General features: G+C 41.0%; 1 protein-coding gene across 2 annotated transcripts in view; it reads right to left on the minus strand.

Annotated features, from left to right (window-relative positions):
* Positions 1-25,952, minus strand: part of PTCHD4 (patched domain containing 4) — an 89,321-nt gene that overhangs the window by 38,134 nt on the left and 25,235 nt on the right. For both annotated transcript variants that reach the window (XM_075497251.1, XM_075497250.1), the window contains exon 2: positions 24,256-24,736. In XM_075497251.1, the coding sequence (XP_075353366.1) occupies positions 24,256-24,736 (481 nt within the window). The remainder of the gene's footprint in view (positions 1-24,255; positions 24,737-25,952) is intronic.

Consider the following 25,952-nt stretch of genomic DNA (forward strand, 5'->3'; position numbering starts at 1 on the left):
GGCTGCACCTCGAATCCTGTGTTCACTTTTGGGCCCCTCACTACAAGAGGGACATTGAGGTGCTGGAGCGTGTCCAGAGAAGGGCAACGAAGCTGGTGAAGGGTCTGCAGCACAAGTCTGATGAGGAGCGGCTGAGGGAACTGGGGTTGTTTAGCCTGGAGAAAAGGAGGCTGAGGGGAGACCTCATCGCTCTCTACAACTACCTGAAAGGAGGTTGTAGAGAGGTGGGGGTTGGTCTCTTCTCCCAAGTAACAGGTGATAGGATGAGAGGAAATGGCCTCAAGTTGTGCCAGGGGAGGTTTAGACTGGATATTAGGAAATTTTTCTTCACTGAAAGGGTTATCAAGCATTGGAACAGGCTGCCCAGGGAAGTGGTTGAGTTGCCATCCCTGGAGGTATTTAAAGGACGTTTGGATGAGGTGCTTAGGGACATGGTATAGTGGTGGTTTTGGCAGTGTTAGGTTAACGGTTGGACTCGATGATCTTAAAGGTCTTTTCCAACCTATACAATTCTGTGATTCTGTGATTCTGTGATTTGTTTTAAGAGGTGCTTTTCTGTTTGAGTAAGGACAGCATAATCATTAGAGGAGCGAGGTGTAATGCTGCACAAGTAGGAATGAATGAGAAATGAACTTACAACAGAAAGACAAAAGGCACTTCCCAGCACTGACTACGATGTTATGATAGTGCTACCCATGCCCACAGTTGTTGTCAGGCCCTCCTTGAAGTGCTCTCCAGCCTCCTCCGTGCTCTCTACAGGCCAAGGACTGAAGGGGAGATGCTTGTAGCAACAGATGCTGGAAGTGGCGAAACATCCAAACAGTGATGACAATGGTGGTTTTTTTCAACATGTGGGTGTTGGTTGTCAGTGTCACAGGCTATGAGGTGGTTGAGGAGCCTGGAATGTGTATTCCCAGTTGTCTTCACCTCCATCTTGCTAGAAAATTTTTCCATCTCTATCTGTTGGAGCATCATTGCCAGTCCTTAAACAAATTCCCTTTTCCTTTTCCTTTGGCCTAGTCCTTTTCCTCTTTATGCAAGTTCCTTCTGTATTTTGTGTTGGTTTTTGTTTGTTTCCTCTGTGCAAGAACCAGGTTTCCTTTGGGCTGTCATTACTGACAAACTCCCAGGAACTGCACCTACTGCCAAGGGCTTCCCTCTGCTCCTATACCCTCCTCATGAGTGTTTTTATTCACTATGGTCATATTCCTTCCCAGCTACTCTCTGCCTATTGCCTGTTTTCCTTCTGTCTGACCCAATGCAGTGGACTTGGGGAATAACAAGATTGCAGCATACATTTTCAGAAGTTTTCACTCACTTTGGGGTACCATCTTGAAAACCCTCCATCTGCGCTTTGCACAAGTGCCATGAATCTAGGGCTCACACCAAATTCAGTGGAGTTAAGGTAAGTAACAAAGCAAGTAGGATGCAAGTGTCTTGTCTTTCATTATTTTCTTGCTTTATGTAGTTCGTTCCAGAAATGCAATAATTTCTATTGTCAGCCCTGGAAGAGAGGTCACATCAGAAAATCACAATGGTCTGTTTTGTTATTCTGTCCTACAAAGAATTTTACTTGAAAACTGCCAGTGTCGGCTGCTTTTCCCCATGGAGGAAGGATCTCCTAGCACAGACCAATGCAACGTGGCAATAAACCTTTCATAAAAACCACAACCCTCAGCAAACCTGAAATAATCCTCTCCCACCTCTTGGGAGCAGAGCACGCACCATTACTGTATCAGGAGACCTTCAACCCTCATCTGCCGAGGCTGTGAAATTCACTTGGTTTAATCAGCCCGGAGGGCATGTTCCTACTTTGTCAGACCTCAGATTCAGCTGCAGAAAAAATTGCAAGACTCTCACAAATGAAACAACACACTAATTCTATCCTCAGAAATACAAACATATATTTATATACTTACTTCTACTTCAAGATCATTTTCCAATCTCATTGGATAGAGTAACTAAATGCCAGCCTGATGAGGGAATTTAAAATTGTGACATCTAGTTGCACTAAGTGCGCTAAGTTTATGGCAATTAGAGAGGAATTGTGTTATTTTGCTCTAAAGTGGAGCTTAAGCTCAAGGATGCCTGGACTGTTATTCCCAGAGGTGACTTTTACAGTGATTTTAAGATGCCAGAGAAAGTTGTTCTGAAAAAAAAAGGGAAAGGGGAGGACGAGAGGAGAGGAGAGGAGAGGAGAGGAGAGGAGAGGAGAGGAGAGGAGAGGAGAGGAGAGGAGAGGAGAGGATTTAAGGGATGAACTTCTGTTCTTTTTTGCTCTCACATATCTGTCTCCTGAAAGTAAGTTTCTTAAGTCACCAGCTGATTCTTTATTAAATTCTGGAACCAACAGTTTTTCTACTACCTGTTTTTTCTGTGTAATTTTGCAGCATTGTGATTAGAAAATGAAGCCCACCAATACTTGGCTGTGATGCCACCCTGATTCAAATATGGACACAGTGCTGATGATATATGTGCCTGTGTCTGTGAGCCTGTGCTGTGTGAAGCAATAGGCTCCATCGAAGCTTCACCCAGGGCTGAAAATAATGCTCAGGGAAAAATGCTTGGGTAAAACAGCAGAGCTCAATTCATTGTAAGCTTCATTGAACTGAGACTGATTTATGCTAGCTCTACTACACATTTGTGTGCTACTTTGAGCTGGAAATTTTAGCCTAATCAAACTGGAAATTTTTATACCATTCCTCAAGAGCATCAGAATTTAAAATAGGAAGGAGAGTACGGAAACATTGCTGCAGAATTTTGGGTCCCAATGTTGTATGATGTTTTCTGTGTTATGATAATAGTAGTTAGGCTGATACTCAAATCCGTTGGGTTACATTTTTCTCTTTGGCACGATCTAGCCCTACTTCATTATCTTTCTGCCAACTAAGCAATTCAGATCAAAATCTCAAAAGTGCCCACAGACAATTATTGGACTAAGCTTAGGGAGGCATTTAGAAAACAGGGAAAGTTGATTACCCTGAAAAGTGAGTTGAGACTTTTATCATCTTGTTTTCTTTTTGTGTTATCAGATGGCCCTTGTCCTCCCTTGCACAATGCTAGGGAAACCAAGGCTGCCAGCACATTTTTCAGTGAAGCCAAGTACTTTTTAAAGCCTGTATTTGGATGTCTCTTTATCTCTTATGAATTATGTGCCATCAGGTTTTCTGCATGCCATGGTGGCATGCCATGAGAGGATTATCTCATGAGCATGAGAGATACACAGATCTCGCATTATTCTCAGAGAAGTTGCAGATTAACAATGGGTTGGTATGCACCAGGTTATTTAGCCCACACTCTGCCAGAGTTAAAACTCAGAAAAGAAGCCCAGGGAAAAATATTGAGGGAGGATCTCTCCATCCAAACAGGAAACCATGATCAGATGTTTATGATATGGATGTTACCACAAGCACTTGGTGCTGGAGGTGGCACGTCTCTGCCCTAATTTAGGCTATAAGCCTAACTTTTGAATAGTTAAAATACACAGGTTGAACTTTTATGTAGGCATCTCTCCACTGGGTCCAGAGATAGCTAACATCTTTCTGCCCTGGATAATAAGGAGCTCAAATTGCTCTTTGAGCTTCAATGTCATGTTAGTTGTCAAAATTCGTCTTAGACACAAAGGTAAATCATCTGAATAAAACTCCAAATGTATTAAAAAAATAGTGGATTAAAATCAAGCACAATTGCATTGATTAGATCAATAGCCCATGTGGTTTTATTTATCTTACTATCAACGATGGCTTTAAAAACAGAAAACACAGATTTCACCAATTTTGTTTTATAGCAGAAACTTTTTCCTCAGCACTCTTGGTGACTCAGCACTCAAATTACCATATTCAATATATGACCCAGTGTAATTAGGACAATTTTTTTTTAGCTGGTTGTTACTTTTATGCTGTAGCTGAGTCTCCAGAACTGGTAATTTATCTCCAGTGATGAGAGTCTGCCCTCTTTTCAGTATTAAATGGCTCAGCCGTTGTAACTGTTACTTGAAGCAGCAGAGATTGGAAGACTATGGACTGTTCTTTGGAGAGCTCTTTCCTGCCAAATCCCCTCATTTCTGCAATGGCAGATGTTTGCATTTTAAGACCTAGTTTGTTTTATGAGTTTTCTTATTTAATGGCACTTTTTCTGTGCTTGCATGGAGCATGAGGGAGTTTTTCAGAAGACCCTAAGGATGAAATTAATCTCTCCTAACTTCAGCCACGTAGAGTTTTTTATAGAATCTAAATTTGTTGTCCTTGGCTTCCTCTCTTGTCAACACAGAGAGAGGAGAACATCAAAGAGGGGATTCAAACCTGTTTCCAACTCCCAGCCTGGGATGGGAAGAGCGCTCCTTGGAGGTATTGCTCTGTCTGGCCACTGCAGGCTCAGCCTGGGCAACTAACTGGCTTGGACTGGATGCCTTGGTTTTAAATAGCTAATGTTAGGGAAGATGCATTCTTGCACAAATTATCTTTGCATGGCAAATCAGACTCTCTGCTGCACAGGGCTTGGGAAGGCCTCACAGAAAATTGTGTAAGTCTTTTTTTTCCTTGAGGCAGTTATGGCTTGCTCTCTCCTGACAGATACTTGGGATGCAGAAACGTCAAGCACACACTGACGGGAGGATAGATGGATTGAGAAAAGGCACCCCAACACGAGGGGACAGAGGAGTGACAGACAAAGACTGGGAAGAAACACCATGGAGCACAGAAGGTGTGATGTAAAAAGGAGGCAAAAGCAGCAGTAGACCTACCACCTTCTGCCTTGATACTACTGACCCAGCTCTGGTTGGCAGTTTTCAAGGTTATGATGTCCTGCCTCAGGGCAATGGTACCGTGGAGCAGGAAGGGAAGAAGGTGAGAGGTAGGAAGCTACAAGCTACAATATCTTCCTTACTTCTTCCACTCAAGACCATGGGACAATAATTGTTAACAGTTTGCAGCTCCAGTACAGCAGCAGGACCCTGGCAGTGGAGAAGGAAAGGTCTTGCCTTCCCCAGGTCACAAGCTTGTTTGATCTGTACATTGATTTACAAGTTCTCAGTCCAACAGGAGAAAAACATCCAATGGTTTGATCTGCAGAGTCAGCCCAGGCAACTTCATAACCTTATTAAAAATGGATTGATACAAAACCTTCCCCCAGTGCTCATCCCAGCATCTATGTGGATGCAAAATATAATGCAAATTAGGTAATTAACTAGGTTTTGCTTCATTAATAGATAAATCAGAGCAATAAGAGTCCTCCTAAATACTAGCTACGCATTTCTCCAAAAATAGGACATCTAATGCAATTATTTTTGTTAGATCTTTTGTATGTGATCACAGAGCATAAAAAGAAATTAGAGTTCCATGTTTATTATTATTAAAGAATCCCCCTAGCCTCTTTATTTCATTTAGCTCAAATAGAGAGCAATACTGCTATTGTAATTCATTAATTATCAGACTCACATTTTAATTCATAAGTCAAAGATTCCTACTTTCAGCTTGTTCCTAGTTATACTGAGTTAAGGGTATGTTGGAAGAAAGTTAAAGCTGAAATTATATTAAAATACTCAGATGAGCAAAGAGGCCATATACTATATACTAATCTGTGGTTTTGAATATTCTATTTAAAACAAATAAGGATGAGTGAACCGCAGCTTTTGAGCATAGACCCTTCCATGGAACTGATAGGCCAGCTGAAGGAAGACCCACAAATATTTTTTAACACATCTGTCTTTGGTTTCCTACCAGATATGCCACTATAGTATCTAATCACTTCAAAAGTTACCAGTTGTATATTCATGGTTCTACACTTCATTATATAAAAACTGCTTGTAGCGGGTAGTAGCATTTCAATTATGCTGTAATTTTGAAGTTGTTCCTGTATAATTATATTTTAGGCTAAAAGGCTTTTGTTACTACTTCTATGCCACAAACTGTGCTTATTAAGCATGAAAGAAATAGAGAAAAAAATCAATAACTCCATCACGTAGATGAACTGTCAGTTATGTGAAAAATGGGCATGAGAAGTATCTCAAAGTTAACTGCAATGTAGCTATGTTATCGTCTCATTATAACAACAATGTAATTACAGTAGCTGTTCCTGAGAATATATCACTTATGCCTTTTCTTCTGCCAGAGTAGAAATGTATGTTTATAGAAAGATATTAAAAATATTTTAACTAACACAAAGAAGAAACTTAAGTCATTACAACTTCATCAGGATAGAGAAAAGATTCAAGATGTGTGGTTGTTTCTTTAAGGGTGTTTTTTTAATTTCGTTTTTTTTTTTTTTTTTTTTTCTCTCCTGAGCCTCATCTTGAATCTCTTCACCCATCCAAGGACACCTTTTCACCCTTTTGCTTGTTCTAGTCCAGTCTCGGTTCTTAGATCAAAAACCTAGTCAGTAATTTTCCAAGTTTTAACCTTCTTCCCTACTCAATAAGACATGTTTAAAGGAGAAAATCTGGCTTTAATTAATCCATATTTAAGTGGTAAGTTTGTGGCTTTTGCTTACCTAAATACATTGCAATGCTGGAGAATGAAGCAGGATAAATCCTTATCAACAGTCTTCTTGCAATGACGGCTGCTGTTTGCCCGTTCCAGATAGGGTGGCAGTCACTAAGACAAAAAATGTGGGTCTCTTCATAAAATAACTACACAATACGGGAGCAGCTGTGTAAAACTGCCTGCTGGTGTTTTCTGGGGAGGTAGTGTCATCTTCTCTGGTGTGAAAGCACATGACAGCTGAACTGTATTAAGGAAGAATACACCAAATCAATAGTACTTTGATAACCATAGTTAGTTACATAGTACAATAGTAGTTTGGTAATCATGAAAGTATGTACCTAAGCCTCATCCTGCTTGCGACTCTGGATCACACTTACTTCTGAGATGTAAAAAAAGTTCTTTTACAAACCAATGTTCAGGCCTTATATCTCACTTTTAACATATTTCATTCCTATAAAAGCTCATATTTAGCTGTGAAATGCCATATGCAAAATTTCTGGTACAACTTTTATATGATTTTCCTACTCACATCTGTGACAGTATATATTCTTTCAGTGCAAGTCTCTTCAGGACATTGCTGATCTTATAACCCAGCCAAGGTTAATTATGCTGTGACTTCAGCTAGATACTTGAACAGAAGGATGCTGATATCAGATGGGGATTATTAAAATTATTTGCCATTGCCATTGCTACTTCTCCGGTGAAGCTGGTGCCTGTAGCAATTCTGCTGGCACCGTGGCTGATACTCTTGTTCATTTATCTTTTCATTGAGCAAAAGAGTTTTCTTCTTTTCTCTTTTAGCAGCCAATGTCTAGTATGTCTGAAGTATTTCCAGCAAGACTCTGACCTTCCCAATATCATTATGGTTCTCCTAAGAGGATATGGTTATTCTTACTTGCTTGTAGATCTTTGGGTGGGCATGTCTGGGTGCAGACCAGCAGATGAACAAGCTGCTTCCCTTCTTTATCTTTCACCTTGAATGCTAATTTGCACTTGAATGGACGTCCCAGAGTGCATAGCATAGACATATATAGCATTAGAACAGCTGTCTCAGTCCTCTTGACAAGTTTTGGTGGTGGCTCATGGCCAAACATGAAGCAAACAGTTATACCCCAGTGGTGCAATGCACCTCCACCTCTGCAGCAATACCCTCCTTAGCCAAGGAACTCGTGGCCTGATTCCAACCTAGTTCAGTTGCATCCATCACAAATAAGTGCTTTTTAGTGAGATAAAATATATCAATCACAAGTATCAAATTAGAAAGTAGTTTGAAATTAGAAAGTGGCTTGTTCTTCTCTCTTTTCACATGGTGATGGCAAGCCCTGGACACCTTCCCAAGCAGACATCTGGGAACCTCCTCCACGGTTACTCCCACCCGTGTTTTATAGCAGTTGGGTGGCATGGTCCAAAAATCAGACCATGCAAGGAAGAGACAAGGGCCACATTAAATTTCTAAAGCCAGGTCTCCTCTGTGACAGTGGTCAAATCTTTCTGTTTTCCCTTCTCTCAGTCTCCAGAGTGAGTTTGTATTGGAGGGTCCTCAGGGCCTGGAATGGATCTCACACAACAGGGCCATGCTATAAGCACAGAAATAATAAAAGCAGAAGCCAACAGCACATCTGTTGCAAGCTAGCCCACACAAATTAATTTCTGAGGCAATTCCATTGACTTTGATAGACTCATCCTGTGAATTCAGCCATGACAATGAGAAGCCAGGGAGAAAAGGGCATGATTTCTGCCATTTCCACACTGATTTATTGAGAAGAGTTTTGGGAAGGGGGAAGATTGATGGAGGGTGAAGTAGAGAAGCCCCTTCTCTGACCCACCACATACATATTTCGTCTCGCTACAAAGCCAACAATATTTTTTTTCTAACGGAAAAATACAAACACATCTTATTCAAGCATTTGGAAGTATCTGGTACAAGGAGCTCTCCTGTTTCACGACGTTCCTGTTTCTCTGCTCCCACTAGGACCAAAACAGCAAGTCCTTCCTGACACAGGCATCGCAGGGCTCTTCAGAGCTCCCTCCAGTCAATGGAGGGCCTTACTGAAGGCGCTTGACTGCCTGTGATCGGATAAGATGGGGGTCTGAGAGACAAGTAAAACCTAAGAGCTTGACTCTCCCTGAAGGAGCATGAACAGATGCCACTCTAGGCAATTAGCAACACGGCTACTGCAGCCCATGGCAGATTTTCACCCATCAAAATCCAAAAAGTAAAGCGCAGATGAACAGTGTTAGCCTAGCTCATTTTACCAATGCATTTTCTGAAGGGCAACGAGATAATTGCAAAAGATGTAGGAAAAGGTGCCAGGATGCTGAGAGCCAAGTACCTTCTAGTTAGTCAGGTCCTCCAGCGCCCCTCAACATGGTCCTACTCCTAGCCCCCACAAGAAGCTGTATTTTTCCAGATCCAAGGAGCTGCTGTGGGGAGACACTGCAAACCAGCACCTGGGTGAGCAGGAAGCACATTTTGCAGGGTTGCTGGGATGGGGCTGGAAGCAAATTTGCCTTCTAGCTTTACTTGCTGCTTGGATCCTCTGCCACTCCATGCAGATAAACTGAGACCTTAGTTGTCACTTGGAAGATTATTGTGTTTGACTATTAAAAGAACAGGTTAACAAATATGAAGAGGCAACAAGGAGACTATGGATTATGGTTCAACAATGTCACCTCGTCTGGGGATTATCGGTGGAGGCAGCATGCAGCTGGCACAGAGGGATTTATGAGGATGCTGCCTCTAAGAAGAAGGCATAGTGGGGAAACATTGTTATCCTTAATTCTTTAGGAACCAGAGATTTGCAAAGCAGTTAGAGGAGGCTCATGGTCACATGCCATACGTTTGATGCAAATAGGAATCAAATGCTATAACTGGAAACAGAGAAACAAGAAAGACCACAGTTTGCTGCTGAAGAGCCAAGGGCATAGAAGGTTGTGGGAAGAAAGAATGAAGGAAGAACATTTGATGAACTACATGGACCACAAGAAACCTGGTGTATAGGAGGCATAAATAGAGTGGAAGAAAAATGTATGATTAGATGAATCTGTGGAAGCAGGGAAATGATATGGCAATAACTTTAGGAGATGGTCAGCAGCAAGTAAAACTGCCGTGATAGGGATAAAAAGGAAAAAGCAATATAACTGCTTTATTTCAATTTCCCTTAAAAATTGCTCCCTTTTGCTAGTAATTCTAAACATAGATTACATAAAGCAGCAGTTTCTGATTTCCAGAAAGTGCTAGGTTCCCAAATGATTTGGATATTGCCTTAATCTGTTATACTGGAAATTCAGTATCCAGCAGTGATCTGAGGAACGCAAGCTACCAAAAGAAAGACATAAAGGGATAGCTGTGAGGAGAGAAAACTTTAAGTAGTCTGGTTTTGCCCTGTGTTGCAGTCTGAGACACTGTGTATGGGCTTTACGCTGTTGTGAAATCCAGGTTGTGATCATCACAGAACCAGCGAGTGTGTTCAGAAACAAGTGCTATAACTCTGATCAAGAAGAGCTTGAATTTCAGCTCGTACTGAGACTTCTTCCTTCACCGCATTTCATAAAGCCAAAGTACTCAGCCTTCTCATCTACTCTAGCAGTGTGAAGGGAATGATGGTTGCAACCAGCTTCACGGAATTGCTGCCAGTTTGTATTGGAAAGACATAAAAAGGGATGTCAAAGGACTGAAAACGTGAAGAACTAATCATGATGCCGATCTTAAGAGATAGAGTACAGCAATTGCTAACCACTGAAACTAGGTTTCACGTCTAGGCAAAAGGAAAGATAAGTATTAAAGAGGAATACCATTAACAAGGTACCAGATAAGGGAACTAGGTGAAATTAATCTCTGTGCTGAGAGGCAACACATGGTTTAATAGATATATAAGCATTTCAGTGGCTCTCTGTTGGGACTCCACACTAGCCACAAGGCAGAAACACTGAATGGGTTTATGGAAGAGTGATGTGGTTAAGACTAATAAGTAGCTGGAAGTAATATGAAAATAGAAACTGACAGAAGAGATGCAGTATGTCTTGGTTAGAGAAAATCCTTGTGATGCAACGTCTCACGCAGTCCTACTGTTACATGAGTTCAAGCAAAATGTGATCAAAAGCCAGTAGCCGTACGAACAATAATAGCTTTCCAGTATTTTTCACTTGCGTTGCATTTATATGAGTAAAAAGATGTGTAGGTCTGGAAGAGTTTGCCTGATGAGTCACGGCTGCTCTGAAGAGCCTAAAAACTAGAAATGTTCCAGAACAAATGAAGCAAAGCGGTTTAGAAACCTCTGTGCATATCAGATGGGTCAGTGGAGCTTCGGCACTTATCAAAATGTACTAAGAAGAAAGTTTTTGGAAATGATTTTGTATTCTTGGTATGTTGGTTGTAATGTGATAGTCTTACAAAATACCATTAAATAACAGAGTGGTTTTTATTATTGAAGTCTTGCAAAATAAAAGGTATGTAACACAGAGATATGAACATAAGATTATTCTGTAGGAATATTTGTAGGAGTCTGGTGAGTAAAGACAATTATCTGAAGTTCCCTAAAGGTGGACATAAAATAGGAATAGTGGGATAAATCTGAGAAGACAAAAATTTAGGACGAGCAAAAGCAAAGCTGCTTTGTCACACAGATGGAAGACAAAATTTCTGTTCTTCCATAACAGAAACTTCATAGGTTTTAAGACTAGGGAAAACTATTATGATCACATGCCAAAACATTGTAACCTATCATTTCTGCATCAAAATCAGTGTTTGAGGTATAGCCTGTACACTAAAAATGCAGTCTTGGTCTGAAAGTTTCTAGTCATACAGAGTCCATCAAGGCCTGAAAAATTGTCCCAGTGGTTAATTGCTTTTGGTGTAAAAGAATGGCACTTCATTCTGGTACGAAGTGGTTTAACTGCAGCTTCCAGGCACTGGATCTTGTTATGTCATCTCCACCTGCCCTGTACTGCTTGCTGTTGAAAACAACATGAACACCGTATTCCTCCCAGTGAAAGACTCCAGTTTTACAGTCTATTTTTGAAACATACTCTAGGAAGGGCTCAACAGTGCCATAGAGATACTGCATACGTGATAGACATCTACATTCTGTCAGGTCAATCCCACTCAAAATGCCAGTTAGCATCTTCCTAAAGCCATTCACCTAACTGGTATCACCTTCCTATTCTTTCTCTAACACCCATTTCCAGTTTCATCCTCCCACGTTAACAACAGCAGCACACTAGGAATTCATATTCGATGCATTATCTACTGTGATCTCCTTGTTTTTGTTTTTGGGGATGCAATTCTTCATCTTGCAAATGTGAATACATTCTTTGTTTCTAGATGCATAATCTAGCACTTAACTGTGATGAAGCACATGTTGACAAAACGAGCCTGCCTGATGATGTGCTTGGGCTGCATTTTCATTATTTTTATCTGCCAAACCTTGCATTATCTGAGAATTTTACTACTATTGATTTCTTTTCCACTCCAGAACATGGGGAAAGGTGTTGAATAGCATAGAAGAAATTCTTTTTGGCCTGATTATTTATGTCTTCCCAGAAGGAAGAGTGCGCATTTACAAATTAATATTTCATTATTACATTTAATATAAGCTACAGTGATTTAATGTAGTACAAACGCATGCATGTATCAAAATCTTGTGCAGGAGTAAATCAAATTACCATTATCTGAATATACTATACCAGCATGGTTTCTTTTCTTGTGTAAACTTGGAGATTAATTTTAAAAAATCAGGCTTGTTTAATAAGACCTATTTTCCATGATATCATGGAAATAATTATTGCACCATTTAAAAAGCCATTTTATGGGATAATATTTACTGATTTTTTTCCAGATAAATATTTAACCTAGGGTGTTAAAACATCTGTTGCCATCATACTTAACATTAAGATTTTAGAAGATAAAGTTGTTGGAACTTTTTTAGTTAAATCTTTCATCTACTAAAATGTGTTTTTTTCTTTCCTGCGTGTTTACAATTTAAAAAGCAAAAGGAGCTCTTGGACATCTTCCTTTCTTCATTTCCTCACACCCTGATTTTTTTCCTCCCATTTTTCTTTATTTCCCTTTTTCCCAGGGGAAAAATAAAGGAGAAATGAGGTTGTGGAATGGAAAGTAAAGAACTTGAAAATTATGAAAACTAGAAATTATTATCACTTCTTTTTTCCAGGAAATAAAAAGTTTCCTACGCTTGGACCAATGAAATAATTTTTGACAATTTCTTTTCAAAGAAATTTATGAAAAATAACTGTCTAAGTTTGCTAACTTCTGGTGAAACGGGAATTGAAAACTTGAAGGTACTTGAATGTGTCCAGAGAAGGGCAACAAAGCTGGTGAAAGGGCTGGAAGGCATGTCCTATGAGGAGCGGCTAAGGACACTGGGTTTGTCTAGGTTGGAGACAAGGAGGCTGAGGGGTGACCTCATGGCTCTCTACAGCTTCCTGAGGAGGGGAAGCGGAGAGGGAGGCGCTGATCTCTTCTCCCTGGGATCCAGGGATAGGACGCATGGGAATGGCTCAAAGCTGCACCAGGGGAGGTTCAGACTGGACATTAGGAAGCACTTCTTTACCGAGAGGATGGTCAAACACTGGAAAAAGCTTCCTGGAGAGGTGGTTGATGCCCCAAGCCTGTCAGTGTTTAAGAGGCATTTGGACAATGCCCTTAACAACATGCTTTAGCTTTTGGTCAGCCCTGGCATGGTCAGGCAGTCGGACTAGATGATCAGTGGATCGGTGACCCAGTTACACACACTGTTAAGGGAAAAGTCATTGAAGAACCTGATCTGCAGGTAAAAAAAATCTATTTTTCAACCATTTTTGTGATGCTTTCACTTTTCCTTACTAATGTCAGGTCAAACAATCCCCTCTAAGAGTTAAAACCTTGCAATGCGTTCCAGTAAAAGACATTAAACAGGATATTTGTGACACTGATTATACTAAAGATATTCCCATATTTTAAAATAAACATTGAATGAACTCCAAGAAAAATTTATCAATAGCTAAAACAAAAAGTTCCATAAGCAATGCATTGTTTGATGTGTGTTTTGCAATACAGTGTCAGGTCCTAGGGAAGTCATATGCAAATGTGACAGGGTCGGGTAAAAGAGGTCACAAAAGACAAGCAAAGGTCTCATGGAGCACTGACAATATTCTTGCAATTTAAAAGCTGACAAAATATCTTTGCCAACTTGTGAACAAAACTCCCAAGCGGATGAGGCTTAACGATTTCATTGCTGTGAAAGCTGAATCGTGACTGTTTACCGCATATACAGTTTTTATTTTTACTTTTATCCTATATGTAAGGAAAATGGATTGACATTTTTGCCTTGTTTTGCCCCATGTTCTATGTTTGTGTCTGCATTTGGGTTCGTTTGTCCGACCTTAAGCACCAATTACTTTCATACCTTCTGGCCAATTTCAAAAACTGTGGCAGAGCAGAAGAGATTTCAATCATAATAAATTTCTAAACTTGTTTTTTGGAAATAGTCCGTAAAGAGATCCATTACTTTCCCCTCAGGGAAAGAATAAGTATATTAGAGGTCAAAATCCACGTAAGAGAGATCTTTTGAGACTTGCTTCATTAGCTGCATTGTTCAGAGCCTGACTTCAAATAACCTAAGAAAGAGGTAGAACATCTGTATCTATGATTAGTAAAGCCTTCTCTCCCTCAATATCCTACCAAGGTTATTCATTTAAAAGAAGGCTAACTGCATGATAAAGTTCTTACTGTTTCTTGGCTCTGATGGGAGAGACGCTGAAAGCCCACATAAGGGATTACAAAAGGCACTGAGCTGTACTTTTGCAGAGAGCCGAGGACTAGGTTAGTCCAGCAGCACTCACTCCTAAAAGTGGGGCCTTGAAGTTGACTGGCAGTGCAATGGGAGAGATATTTGCACTGGTTTTTTGCCTAATATGTTCAGCTCTTGTATAGCCCCAACATCGCACTTTCTGGTAACGCTTTCAGTAGCGTGGTTAGCATCTCTCCTGTGGGGTCTTCTTTTTCAGCTGCTCCTACGAGGAGATTGCGCATTAGAAGGGTTTTGGGTTTGCTCTTTGCACAGTTTCTATTTGCTGTGGTATCTACTCTGAGCGCAAACAGCCTTTTTATTCCCAGCACTCTCAGTCTAGTTTCAGAAGGTTTAAATTGCCTTAACCGAAAACTTTGTGCTAAACTGTTTTAAGTTACAGTAGAAGGACAAACGGTTTCACTGCTCCGCACTCAGTATGCAGAACACCTCTCTGCCTTCAGCTTCGGCAACTCTGTATCCTCCCTGGAGGATAATAATTTCTCAACAGTAATAGTAAAAATATCAACTAGAAACTTAAAGAAACACAGAAAATTTCACCTGCTAGGGTCTTACCTGGTGTGCAGCAATCTGCCATTTGGTCCTCTTTATAAAGCAATGCAAGTGCTCCCTCTAGTAGATTATACCTGCTGTTTCTGAATTTATGTAAAGTTTGCAAAATGATACAGTACTAACTGTACTACTGGTTTCACGGCTATGCTAGCAAAATAGTTTTCTTCATATGCAGGATATCAACAGCAATGGAGTTCATAACACCAGGAAAAGCTACAACATCTAAAATTTCTGTGGCAGATTTGCATTTGAATATGGGTTGGGATGTATAGTTTGGGCAGGTCTAAGTGTCATATCAGGCTGTAAAGAAATGCTTTTCTACCTTGGACTTTAAGAGTAGAGTATGAGCAAAAATTCCCTACTGCTGAAATACTACAGATTACTGCAGGAAAATGCAATGACAACATGCCAAGACACAGTTACATATTCTCAGGGATCACAGAATGATTTTAGGGACTGCTGAGCCACATAATGTGGCCATTGCATTCACCAGTGAAATAAAGTCACATCTGGGTAAAAACCAGCAGCTGCTTAACAGAGCTCCACCTGCACAGTGCTTTAAGCCAGGCTCACCAACTCTGTATCTAACCTGCACGGCAGGGGGAATTTGAAGAAGATAGAAATTCGATTATCCACTCTGAAATTCAGCCAGACACTGAGGACAGTATACCCACTCTTGCAGAACAAAAATTAAAGAGCATCTTTAGTGATCCAAAGCTGTAAAGGCCTGAGGTTTTCATCTCATTCAGTTGGTGGTACCACTTGCAGCCCTGTGCCTACACCTATTGCTGCTGCAGCTCTTCACAACCACTTTGAGCATCCAAACCAGCATCCTCGTCTTGCAGTCAGACAAGTGTGGATGAAACATGACCTGCATCACCACATCCAGAAGGACTAACACATGGAAAGTCACAGCTGTAAGACCCGAGTATACTTTTTCCTGAAGGCCAGTAACACAGGGGTATGCCAATGACATGGAAGATGATACTTGTTGAATAACGTAGGCTGCTGCTATCATTTGTTACCACTCAGGCAGCAATGAACCTGGAGCCAGTGTGGCTTCAGCATGCTGTATGTTACTGCAGGCAGTTATCCCACCAGAGAGGAGAAGTCTCTTCATTGGAAAGAAATGGAGTGAAAAAAAGGATCGGAAATGGAAGGATAAAACTGAACTGTTAAAACCTCAAGTGGCTAGTGGTTGCACAAAGGAGGACATATAAATGATAGAATATCGAGTAAGGTCTTTTTAGCTGGTTTTGCATTTGCAACAGACTCTTTAACCTTTTAATTCTATGCAAGGTTTTGGCATTGCAGACGAATGTAGCAAATAAATATTGATTTAGAACATTTGGCAAATGGTCTATTGAGTTCTGTATCCTGTTCCTAACTCTTAAAGGGAAAATTATCAGACTGAAAGAGGGCAGCTATGGGTAAATTTCTTCACAAGTGAAATTTCTTTGTGCCCATTTTTGAACTGGGCTTTTGAACATGGCCATCAATTTTTATATTTCTTCCTTACTGTTATGATTTAGTGTTGCAATAGTATTCAAAATAATGAACATGTTTTAGCTAGCTGTGTAAAAATCCAGCTCTTTCTGAATCAGGCTGAATTTTGAGCCACAACCGTATCTCACAACAGTGAGTTCCAGGGGCTATTTGCATGGAAAATGTATTCCAGGAGAAAGTAAACGCATTTGCTGCCTTTCATTTTTGCTTAAAAAACAGAGCCACCACTTTGGATTTCCCTACAGAGGAACAAGGTACCTCAGGTGAGCAGACAGTGTGCTTGAGAGCATAGGACCATTCACTCTATGTTCTATGCAGAAAAGTAAGGACAAGGCAAGATTGCATTTTCCCTCCACACACCAAAGAGCACAGGACACATCCTCAGCCTATCCCACATCTGCTCTTTCCTGCAGATCCACAGTGCTCCAGCAGAGACCAGAAGCCACCATCAATCTTCCCGTATGGATGGAGTTCACAGGAAAGCGTGAACTACAGTAAAATATCTGTGGAAGAAAAGATCTGGTAGGAAATTATATCCACCTGAAGCATGCACAGCCCTACATATAAAATCTCCTAAAAGTATTTGCAAATACATAGATACTGTGAAAAATTACACTCCACAGTCAGGCCAGACAGACTCTGAAGTTATAGGCATAAGCTGCAGCAGTGAAAATATTAAGAAATACCTTTATAAATGTATGGCTGTTTAAGCACTGGAACAAGCTGTCGAGGCAGGTTATGGAATTGCTAGCAATGGTGCTATTCAAGGCTGGATTTGACATTGCCCTATTAGGGATGATATACGTGGAGCTAAATCACTTCTGCCATGATGCAACTCCTTTCCAGCCCAAATGAGCCAAATGGAAATGTGATGTGCATCGATACATACTAAGTACAAGGAACGAAACTCCTGCTAAATTAGATCAACATGCAGAAAAGGTGCATCCAATAAAGAATCTTAAACAACCCAGGCATAGGAATGAGCATTGCCATGAAAGGGTAGAAAAATGAAAGCGAGAGTTGTTCAGACAAATGCATGAGGTATCTGAAAAGGAAACATCCTTTACTATCTGAAGAGAATTTGTGTATTGATTAAGAGTACTAAACATACATTTTTAAGTGTAGAAGAAAACTACTCTTTTTAGCCTTCGACTTTTTAGCTCAAAACATGCTCTCTTCTCTTATGAAACCACTTTTTTCAAAGGATTGTAGAAATGCTTGCAGCATCTTAGAAGCAGCTCAAATGACAGCTACCAGTCTGTTAGCTGCACATGGACAGCTGAGGAAGCTGTTTTAATAATAATAACAACAAAAAAAGACAACTGTATTTGGAGACATCATTTTGGACAAATGGATTAATTGAGTTCCCACTAGAGTCAGAAGGAGGAAGAGTTTAGCTGGCTTTTCTCAAGCAACAAACCCAGCCAATGTCTTTTGTATTTGCTCTGTCGTTATGGAGGATCTGGTAGTGATGGTCTGTGTTTGGGCAATGGTCCAAGGATGAGTGCTTCAACCTGAGCGGAGCCTCAGAATCACTGACCAGCAGACCTGCAGACCCACCTCCTGGGATGGAGCAACTGCCTTAAGGCACGATGACACTTGAGTTGCTAAGAGACCTTCCGGTAAGTCTCTACAGGAAAAGAAGAGCTAGAATTCAATCTGTAAGGGATTCAAGTCAGTTTATGCATATATGCTGTATATGCATACATGTGCATATATATTAGAGCTTATGCATATAACCTTAGGTGTTAAAGTCTAAGCAGTCACCCTAGCTTTTTCAGAGACAGATAGGCCTTCCAGATTTTAACGCTACTCATTCCAAATATGTACTAAGTGATGGTACAAATTACTTTGGAGTTGCCTATTTCTCTCTATTGACTGCAAAGGAAATTGAGATTGTGTCACTTCAGTTAAGGGAGGAACATTTGGGACACCTGAAATTAGGTGCTACAAACCCTGTTGTTAGGACTGAGGTTGGCTGTGCTGCTTCTTGCATCCCTTTCTGTTGTGTGTGAGAAGGCTCAAGGGAGGTGTCCTCATCTCGCCTGTGTTTGAGAAGGACAGCCCCAGTCCTGTTGCCTCTCCCTAACCGTGACAGCTCCAGGACATAGCTGCAGGGCCAGACTGCATGGTGCAAGTGTAACAGACTAGCCTAGACAGGCTTTCATCTTCTACTCAAAATCCAGGAAAGAGTGTTCTGGGGAGGTTATCCTTTCCTATAGAAATGAAAAAACCAACCCTCCGCAACTGGGAATAGACTTCTTAGGGAGATACCAGGTTATGGGGAAATCAACCTTAAAAATATGGGGAATGTCTAAACCCATTCATATGAATTATCTATGTTGTCTGCCCATCCAAATAGGTAATTTTAAACATTTTTATGTCTTTCAATTTTTTTCTCCTGCTGCCCCATGGTTTTTTTGTTATTCCCATTTCTTACTGTGAAAGTCAAGAACGGACATTTTCTAATTAAGGACAAGGTATTTCCAAGTGCTTAATGATCTGCTGAGTGGGTGGGGACATGAACTGCTGTAACATCTGAAATGACAGATTCACTGTACTTCTAAGGCATGGAGTGGTGGGGGTTTATGTCAATAGGTCTCTTTGCTCTACAGGGTCATTCTCTTGCTCCTCATACAGAGAGGAGATGATCATATAACATGAGATTCATATGGGATTTGCTTTACTGCTGCAAGAAAAGGACAAAACCAAAGTCAGGAGTCACTCTTGAAATATTTCTAAGTTGCAGCTGTAATCAGAAACTCCATTGCTTGAAGCAAAGGTTAGAAATACTGTGATACTTCATGTACAGGTAAACTAGCAATAGCATGCACTTTAGCACTCACATTTGTCTTCTGAGATTTAAAAAAAATAGTTTCCTCATCTGCACTAGGACTTTTTTCTGTAATCTCCAACAACTCTACCATCAATGGTAATACTGTGACATCTCAGATTTGCTTAAAGGTGATCACCAGCCATTATTTTAACAACTGCCATCCAAAAGAAGTTAGATGACTTCTGTCTGAAATGCTAATAACTGCCTGGAGTCTCGTCTGCTTTTGCCTTGCTTCCTCCTTCCATTTGAATAATTCAGGGGAAGAAATAACTGGGAATTTTACCAGAAAAGTCTGCACTGTAAGTACAATCTCTGCCATCCATATGTGCTCTTACATCAGGCATGGGGTTACTGCTGGAACAGGTAGCCTATTGCTTCCTAAAGTTTTTGTATCTCTTTACTACACCGCTACTAACAGTATTGTTATTGTTAGTAGTAGTAAAAATAGTGCAATGTGTTGTAGGGCATCCACTGAGCTTAGTGTTCTCTAAAGACTCAATGAGAAATAGCCGTTCCCCTGAAGATCTAATGGTCTTCATGTTCTGGACTTAGAAAGGGCAGGAAATATTTCTTATGTCCACTGTGAATCCAGCCTTCTAAGAAACACATACACTTTATAATACAAAAAGCATAATTACACTCTAATTACACTGTAGTTACATTTTTAACCTAAGATTTCCACTAATCTATATAACAAGGTGCTTCATGGACTGGCCAAAAATAATTACAGTGTAAAATAACATAATGAATATACCTGCATTTAGAAATATACAGTCAGATCCTCAGCTGAGTTAAATCATTATCTCTCTGATGATATCAGTCTGGTTCCTGTGCATTAAAAAGCAAATCATGGGAGCAATAATATCTCAATTATGTAGTTAACCTTCTGGTTATATTAATTAGTGATGATTAGGCATGGGAAACCATAATTATGTCACGTACATAACATCCCGTTGAAATTGCGTCATGAATCCAAGCACAAAAGGCAGATGTGAACATCTAACCAGGTTCATTTCTGACATCTAGAACAAATCGGAAACTCAATGATGTGGCCCTCTATCTCCTATCTGAAACACATCCAATGGTGATAGCTCTGCTGGTGTCAAACTCGCAGAAGGAACTGCAGTTTGTATTTGTCCCAGAAGATAAACGCCAGGTAGAATTGTCCCTTATTCTGATTTCACATGGTGGTTACTAAAACCCAATTTAAAAAAAAAAAAGAGAGACAAACAAAACACCTAGGTCCAGTTCAGTTCCTAAAGGAGGAAGCCCTGAAACTAAAGAAGCACCTTTTCTCTAACTCACTACATTTAACCATTTGTCTGGGGTATGAACAGCTAAAAATGAACACCTCTTGCTCCTGTTTGCAGGAGATCCTGGCAGCCAGAGTGTTATTTGCACAGGACCTTTCTGAAGAATTCCTCCTTGCTGACTCCAAAAACACAGTGGTAGACACTGTACCGGGGAAGCTGATCTTGCTGAGGCAGCTGTCTGAGAAGACCGTGGTATTGGGAAGAGGGAGTGAGAGTAAGCAGGATTTTCCACCGCTGCCCTCATGCCTAACTTAAGACTGAAGTTTCTCACCTTCAAGGATAAAGAGAAAAGCCAATCGGAGCTAACACTCTTCCCCCAGTATATCAGAGATATGCTTTATCCCAGCAGACCATTCCCTCACAGCAGGACTACAGTAAATAATTAATGTGTAGGTCATTCAGTCCAAATGTAGAAAAACGTTAAACATTTCACTTTTATATAGGCTTCTATCACCTACTGAAACCCACAGAAACTCCGCATTGGAATAGGAATTATGGACTTAAACATTTGTACAAGTCCAGGGTTATTCCTGTCATTCAGATGGCAGCATCCTGCCATCTCTGCAGGAAAAAGGACAAATGCAGAAGAACATCACAGAATTTACATTCAAATTAATCCTTTGGAAAGTGAACGTCAGAAGAAACTGCATATTTTTGACCAAACAAACATACTTTAAATGGACATTTTGCAAATGTCAGGTTGAAACATTCCAAAGTTAGGAGCTGCCAGAATTAAGGTTGCCTGTGTATTCTGTGTAGCATTGCACTTGCAGGCACTTTGTGGCTATTATTGCCTGTTTTTTTGCTTTCATTTTTTTAATCCAAGTAACTTGACTTTGAAAGGCTGACTTGCAAATCTGGCATTCATAATTCTGGGAAACCCCACTTTGCACACTTTTTCAGCTATATTCACTCAATTATTATTTGACGTAATTTTTGCTTTCTACTGTGCTAGCAGCAAGGGACACTGGTACAACAGGGGCCACAGTTACATATTGCCCCACAGAATTAACAGCCTTGGGGTCTTCAGTGGATCCTCTAAGGTGTCAGGACACTTCACGGTAAACCAGGTTCAAGAGAAAACCCTGCCCTTTGAGGAGCCCAAGTCTGTGAGGCCCTGGGCATGTCATGGACAGAGCAAGGTGTCATTAGCTGGCACTGTCATCTAAGGGACTAAAGGCACATGGCATGTTGCAGGATGCAACGTGCCAATGTGCCAATGTGCCAACATGCCAACGTGCCTGGTATGACTTTGGTAAGACATTTTTCCTGTTTTTTAGTTCACCAAACTATAAAACTGTGGCCCAATATTTACCAGCAGCAGTTCCCAGGCATTGCAAGCTGTTCTCTAACAATATTTCCAATTCAGTCTGAGATTCCTGAATGAAATTTCTGTAGAAGGATTACTTAGATGTTTTCTTTTTCACCCTGAAGTTCATTCAATATAACGTTATAGAAGCAATCCTTGCAAATATCTCACTTGAAGGGAGCTTTTTTTCTTTTCTTTGCTCTTGGCAGTGGCTGTGACAAGAATGACAGTGAAAACCAACAGAAAGTTATAAACATTACTTTTCCTCAGACAGCAAACAAACTCCTGGATTACCACCATCCTAGATGGGAAACCGGGCCACTCTGCTTTCAGAAACTCCCACCCTTGCCTCATCCTGGGGCTGCAGGGTGTGTATAAATTGAGTGCAATGCTACTGCCATTTCAGTTGATGCTCCTGGCCGGTATGGGTGCTGATGCTTTTGAGGTCAGCCCAAAGATGAGCTTCACCTACAGGCATTGTTTGGGGCTCCTTGGGAGTAACAACTTTGGGACCTGTCAAGCAGACAGGTCACCCTTCTCTACAGCTGTCTAAAAAGGGACACGAGCAGAAGAATAAACAATTGAGGGAAGGTGTTTTTCATCACTTCAGTGTTTTCTTGCCTTTACTTCAACATGCTGCACAAGCAAGGCAGTGCCATTTGGCCTCACTCTTTGATACGCACCTCCTGACTCTCAACAAAAGGGTTGCCATAATCTGACAACAAGCATGAGCTCCCCCCCTTCCCCACTGTCATCCTTTTCTCCATCCGTCACGCAGATGTCTTTTTCCTAAGCCCACACCCCTCGCTCAGGTTGGGATCCATCCCTGTCACAACATGGCATGTTCTCTGCTCCTCCTGGTGGCCTCTTCCCCCTCTCAGCACTTTCTTTCCAGCAAACCCTCTTACACTGCAGAGCTGTGCACAGCAGCTGAAGTGTTGGCACAGGTCAGACCATGACAGGGGCCATTGTCACAATTTAACAGTGCAGATGATTGAATTAGAGGCTTTGGCATGGCTTTGTTTATCAGCATTAATGAAGCTGAACCAATCATGCAGTTCCTTGGAGGCTTTTGCCATACTCTTCCCTTTCCCTTCTGGAATCTCAACCGTCCACTCTGTCCCACTCCTTCCCACCTCGGCCAGCTGCTCCAGAGATGCTGGGTGCAGGACTGGTAAGGCCATGGCTTGGCCCCTTGGTTAGGAACATGGATGCATGGGCAGGAGACAGCAAAATAGGAGGCAGAGAGTTGGGAGATGTGTACATCTACGAGACTTTTCTTGAGTGGAAGAGCAAGAAAATGTAGTTTGGAGGGGGTTGAGTTTTTCTAAGAAAAATATACAACCCTTCTCCAAACCTTAATTCTAGCTTGTGGCTTTGCATATTTAGTTATCTCGCACTGTAGCAGATGACTGGGTTGAGTACTACAAGCATGAATGGAATTTAAGAAATTAACTCTAAAGATGCAGAGTTCTGTCCACAGGTAAGATTTCCTGCCATCAAAAAGCCAGCATGAAGGTTTTGGGATCTGGGCTGCCACTGCTGAGATTTTGCATAGAGATTCATTGCTGGGGTTCAGACTCACGATACGGCGAAACTCTGACAAACTTGGATGTGATTGCACCGAACAACGCTGCCTCAGCAAGCCGTTTTGGGCACGTTTCCCTCTCCCTTTCCAACGTACCTTCCCAGCAAACTCATTAACCACACAGATGCACTAAAAGTGCTTGGAACAGAAATGAGAACAGAAGGAATGAAAACAATTCTTCTTCTAAAAGAGATGGGTTTTATGTTTGTTCATCATCTGCACCTTCCCCTGCCCGAGCACAACACAAAGGAAATCTCTGCAGCTGATCTGGGACTTCACAAACAGAGGGATTATGTGCTACAGATACTGACAGGCCCCTTTGCTTACAGGCTGGCAAATACCACAACAGTAATCTCCTCTCTGAGATAAAGTCCATCAATCTTATTCTTACTCAAACCTGTGCCCCTCTGCCCCTCAGACAGAGCTGGAAAAGCAGCCCTCCTCAGGAAGGATGCTAAAACCTTTCTTTCCTCGGCACCCTCCTATTTTAACTTACTCTTTCGGCTGGCCTCCCATCAAGGTCAGGTCAACACATATCCATTTTCTGTGCTGAGCTGACTGGTTTTCAATAACAATTTCTCCTTCGTTTTGTAACAGAGATCAATAAAACTGCCCCTCTCTCATATTGGCCGAGATTCCAGCCACGTCATTTGCTCTTTATTGTTGCTACTGCTTTGTTTTGTTTCCCTTTTTCTTTTTCCTTTTTTTTTTTTTTTTTTTTTTTGGCAAGGCACAGATCAATTTAACAAGATGAAAACGACTTAGACTTTCACTCAAGGTAAAATCTGCACTTTATAACCCAGGATGTAATTTACAATCCTGTCATTAAGCTCCGTTAATCCTATTATTATGAAGATAAATAATTACCCATAGCGAAGAAAGGGATTCCCAACAGAGTAGAATTATATTTTCCATCAGTAATGAAAAATATCCCTGCCGCAGTGACACTGGAAATACAGATAGTGAGTACTCCCAAGAGTCCCAGGAAAGGTTTGCTACGCAGGCAGTCCTTCATGGAGCTCGAGAGGGTAGCAGTCAGGAGAATCAGCATCAGGCTCACCAAAATCTTGCCCCTGGCCAAGAGACTGGTCTGGTGGAAGTCCTTCCAGAGGCTAAAGGACGCTAGCGAGTAGAGCTGCAGATCTTGGTGATCCAGCTGCATCTTGTGCATCAGTTTACAGAATTCACTCTCCCACTTCTCCCCAATGAGGTCCTGGGTGACAGAGCCATACGTTTGGAGGTAGTAAGTGATTTGGATGGCTCTAGCTGATTTGACTCTCTGGTCCTTGCTGTTTGGTACTTCCATGACCCCTCCGAGCTGGTGGCCAATAAAACTGCTCCTTCCATCCTGGGAGGGAAAGTAAAAAAGATGAGCATGTGGTTATCCTGCGTAAGATGTGATACAGTGATACCGTTTGACTCTACCTTCCTTTCACAGACATGCCAAGAGCTCGACTCAAAGGCCACTGCAGTCAACAGCAGTTGTGCCATCCACTTCAGAGGGCTTTGGGACGCATCCCTGTTCCCTGCCACTTCAACTCTGTTCCTTACTCATTATAGACTCGTTTGCAATTCCGTGCTGCAGTTCAGGGACTGCCCAGATACTCATTGTGGTCCCAGATGTTTGGGGACTGAAATGTAGCATGCAAGCTCCTCACCCTGCGGGAGAGGATCAATTGCCCACATTTTAACTGTGACAGACAACAACAAATCTCCAATTACTGAAGTATGAAATGTTTGAGATGAATATCAATTTCTGGAAGATTTGTGATTTCCTGACACTTTGGAAATGCTTTTACAAAGTCGGCAATGTACAGAAAATGAGACCTGGTTGCTCAGTACACAGATGTAAATGTAGATGGAACCAGTTTAATAGCTACTCTGGCTCTAGAACAATATAATTAAAATCAGACTTTTTGAATTGTTAATTTGAAGTTTCATGTTTCTTCATGAAACTTTCATGAAGTTTCTATCAGTGGCACAGAGATAAGAATCTACCTGACATCTCGATTTAGCCAGGATTTGTTTTTTTATATTTCAAGAATATAAACCTTACTCTGGTCTCACTTATTTCAGTATATGCTAGGACATAAAAACTCCATGACAACCAGTAAAGGACACATCAGGTGCACTCAGGATAAGCCCCCATCTATTTACAAGACCAGACTATTTTTTTGTAGAGTTATCTGGTCCCATTTAATTTTTTTTTCTTTTTTGTAAGAAAGGTCCTTGCGTTTTAGCCACTGGTTATTCTAGTTCGCTAGAATAATTGTGATGTGTCCCTTTCAAGACAGGGGAAGCTTGCATGGATTTAGATCAAACCCAGTTGCAAACTGAGGAAGAAGACTCAGTAGATTGGATAAAAATGTCCTAGCACAAGTAATCTCTTGGATCAAAAACTCTAAACCCAGGGATTAAATGTCTGTTGCATGCCAAAAAACCCCCAACATTTTGCTTTTTTGTGTGTAAATGGAATTAAACATTTTCAGATTTATTTCCTCTTGTATTTAATAAAAATGTAAAATTATCAAGCCACTTAATATATAAAACATTTTGCAGCAGTG

This window comes from Mycteria americana, chromosome 3 (genome assembly GCF_035582795.1).
Source record: "Mycteria americana isolate JAX WOST 10 ecotype Jacksonville Zoo and Gardens chromosome 3, USCA_MyAme_1.0, whole genome shotgun sequence".
Taxonomy (NCBI): Eukaryota; Metazoa; Chordata; class Aves; order Ciconiiformes; family Ciconiidae; genus Mycteria; species Mycteria americana.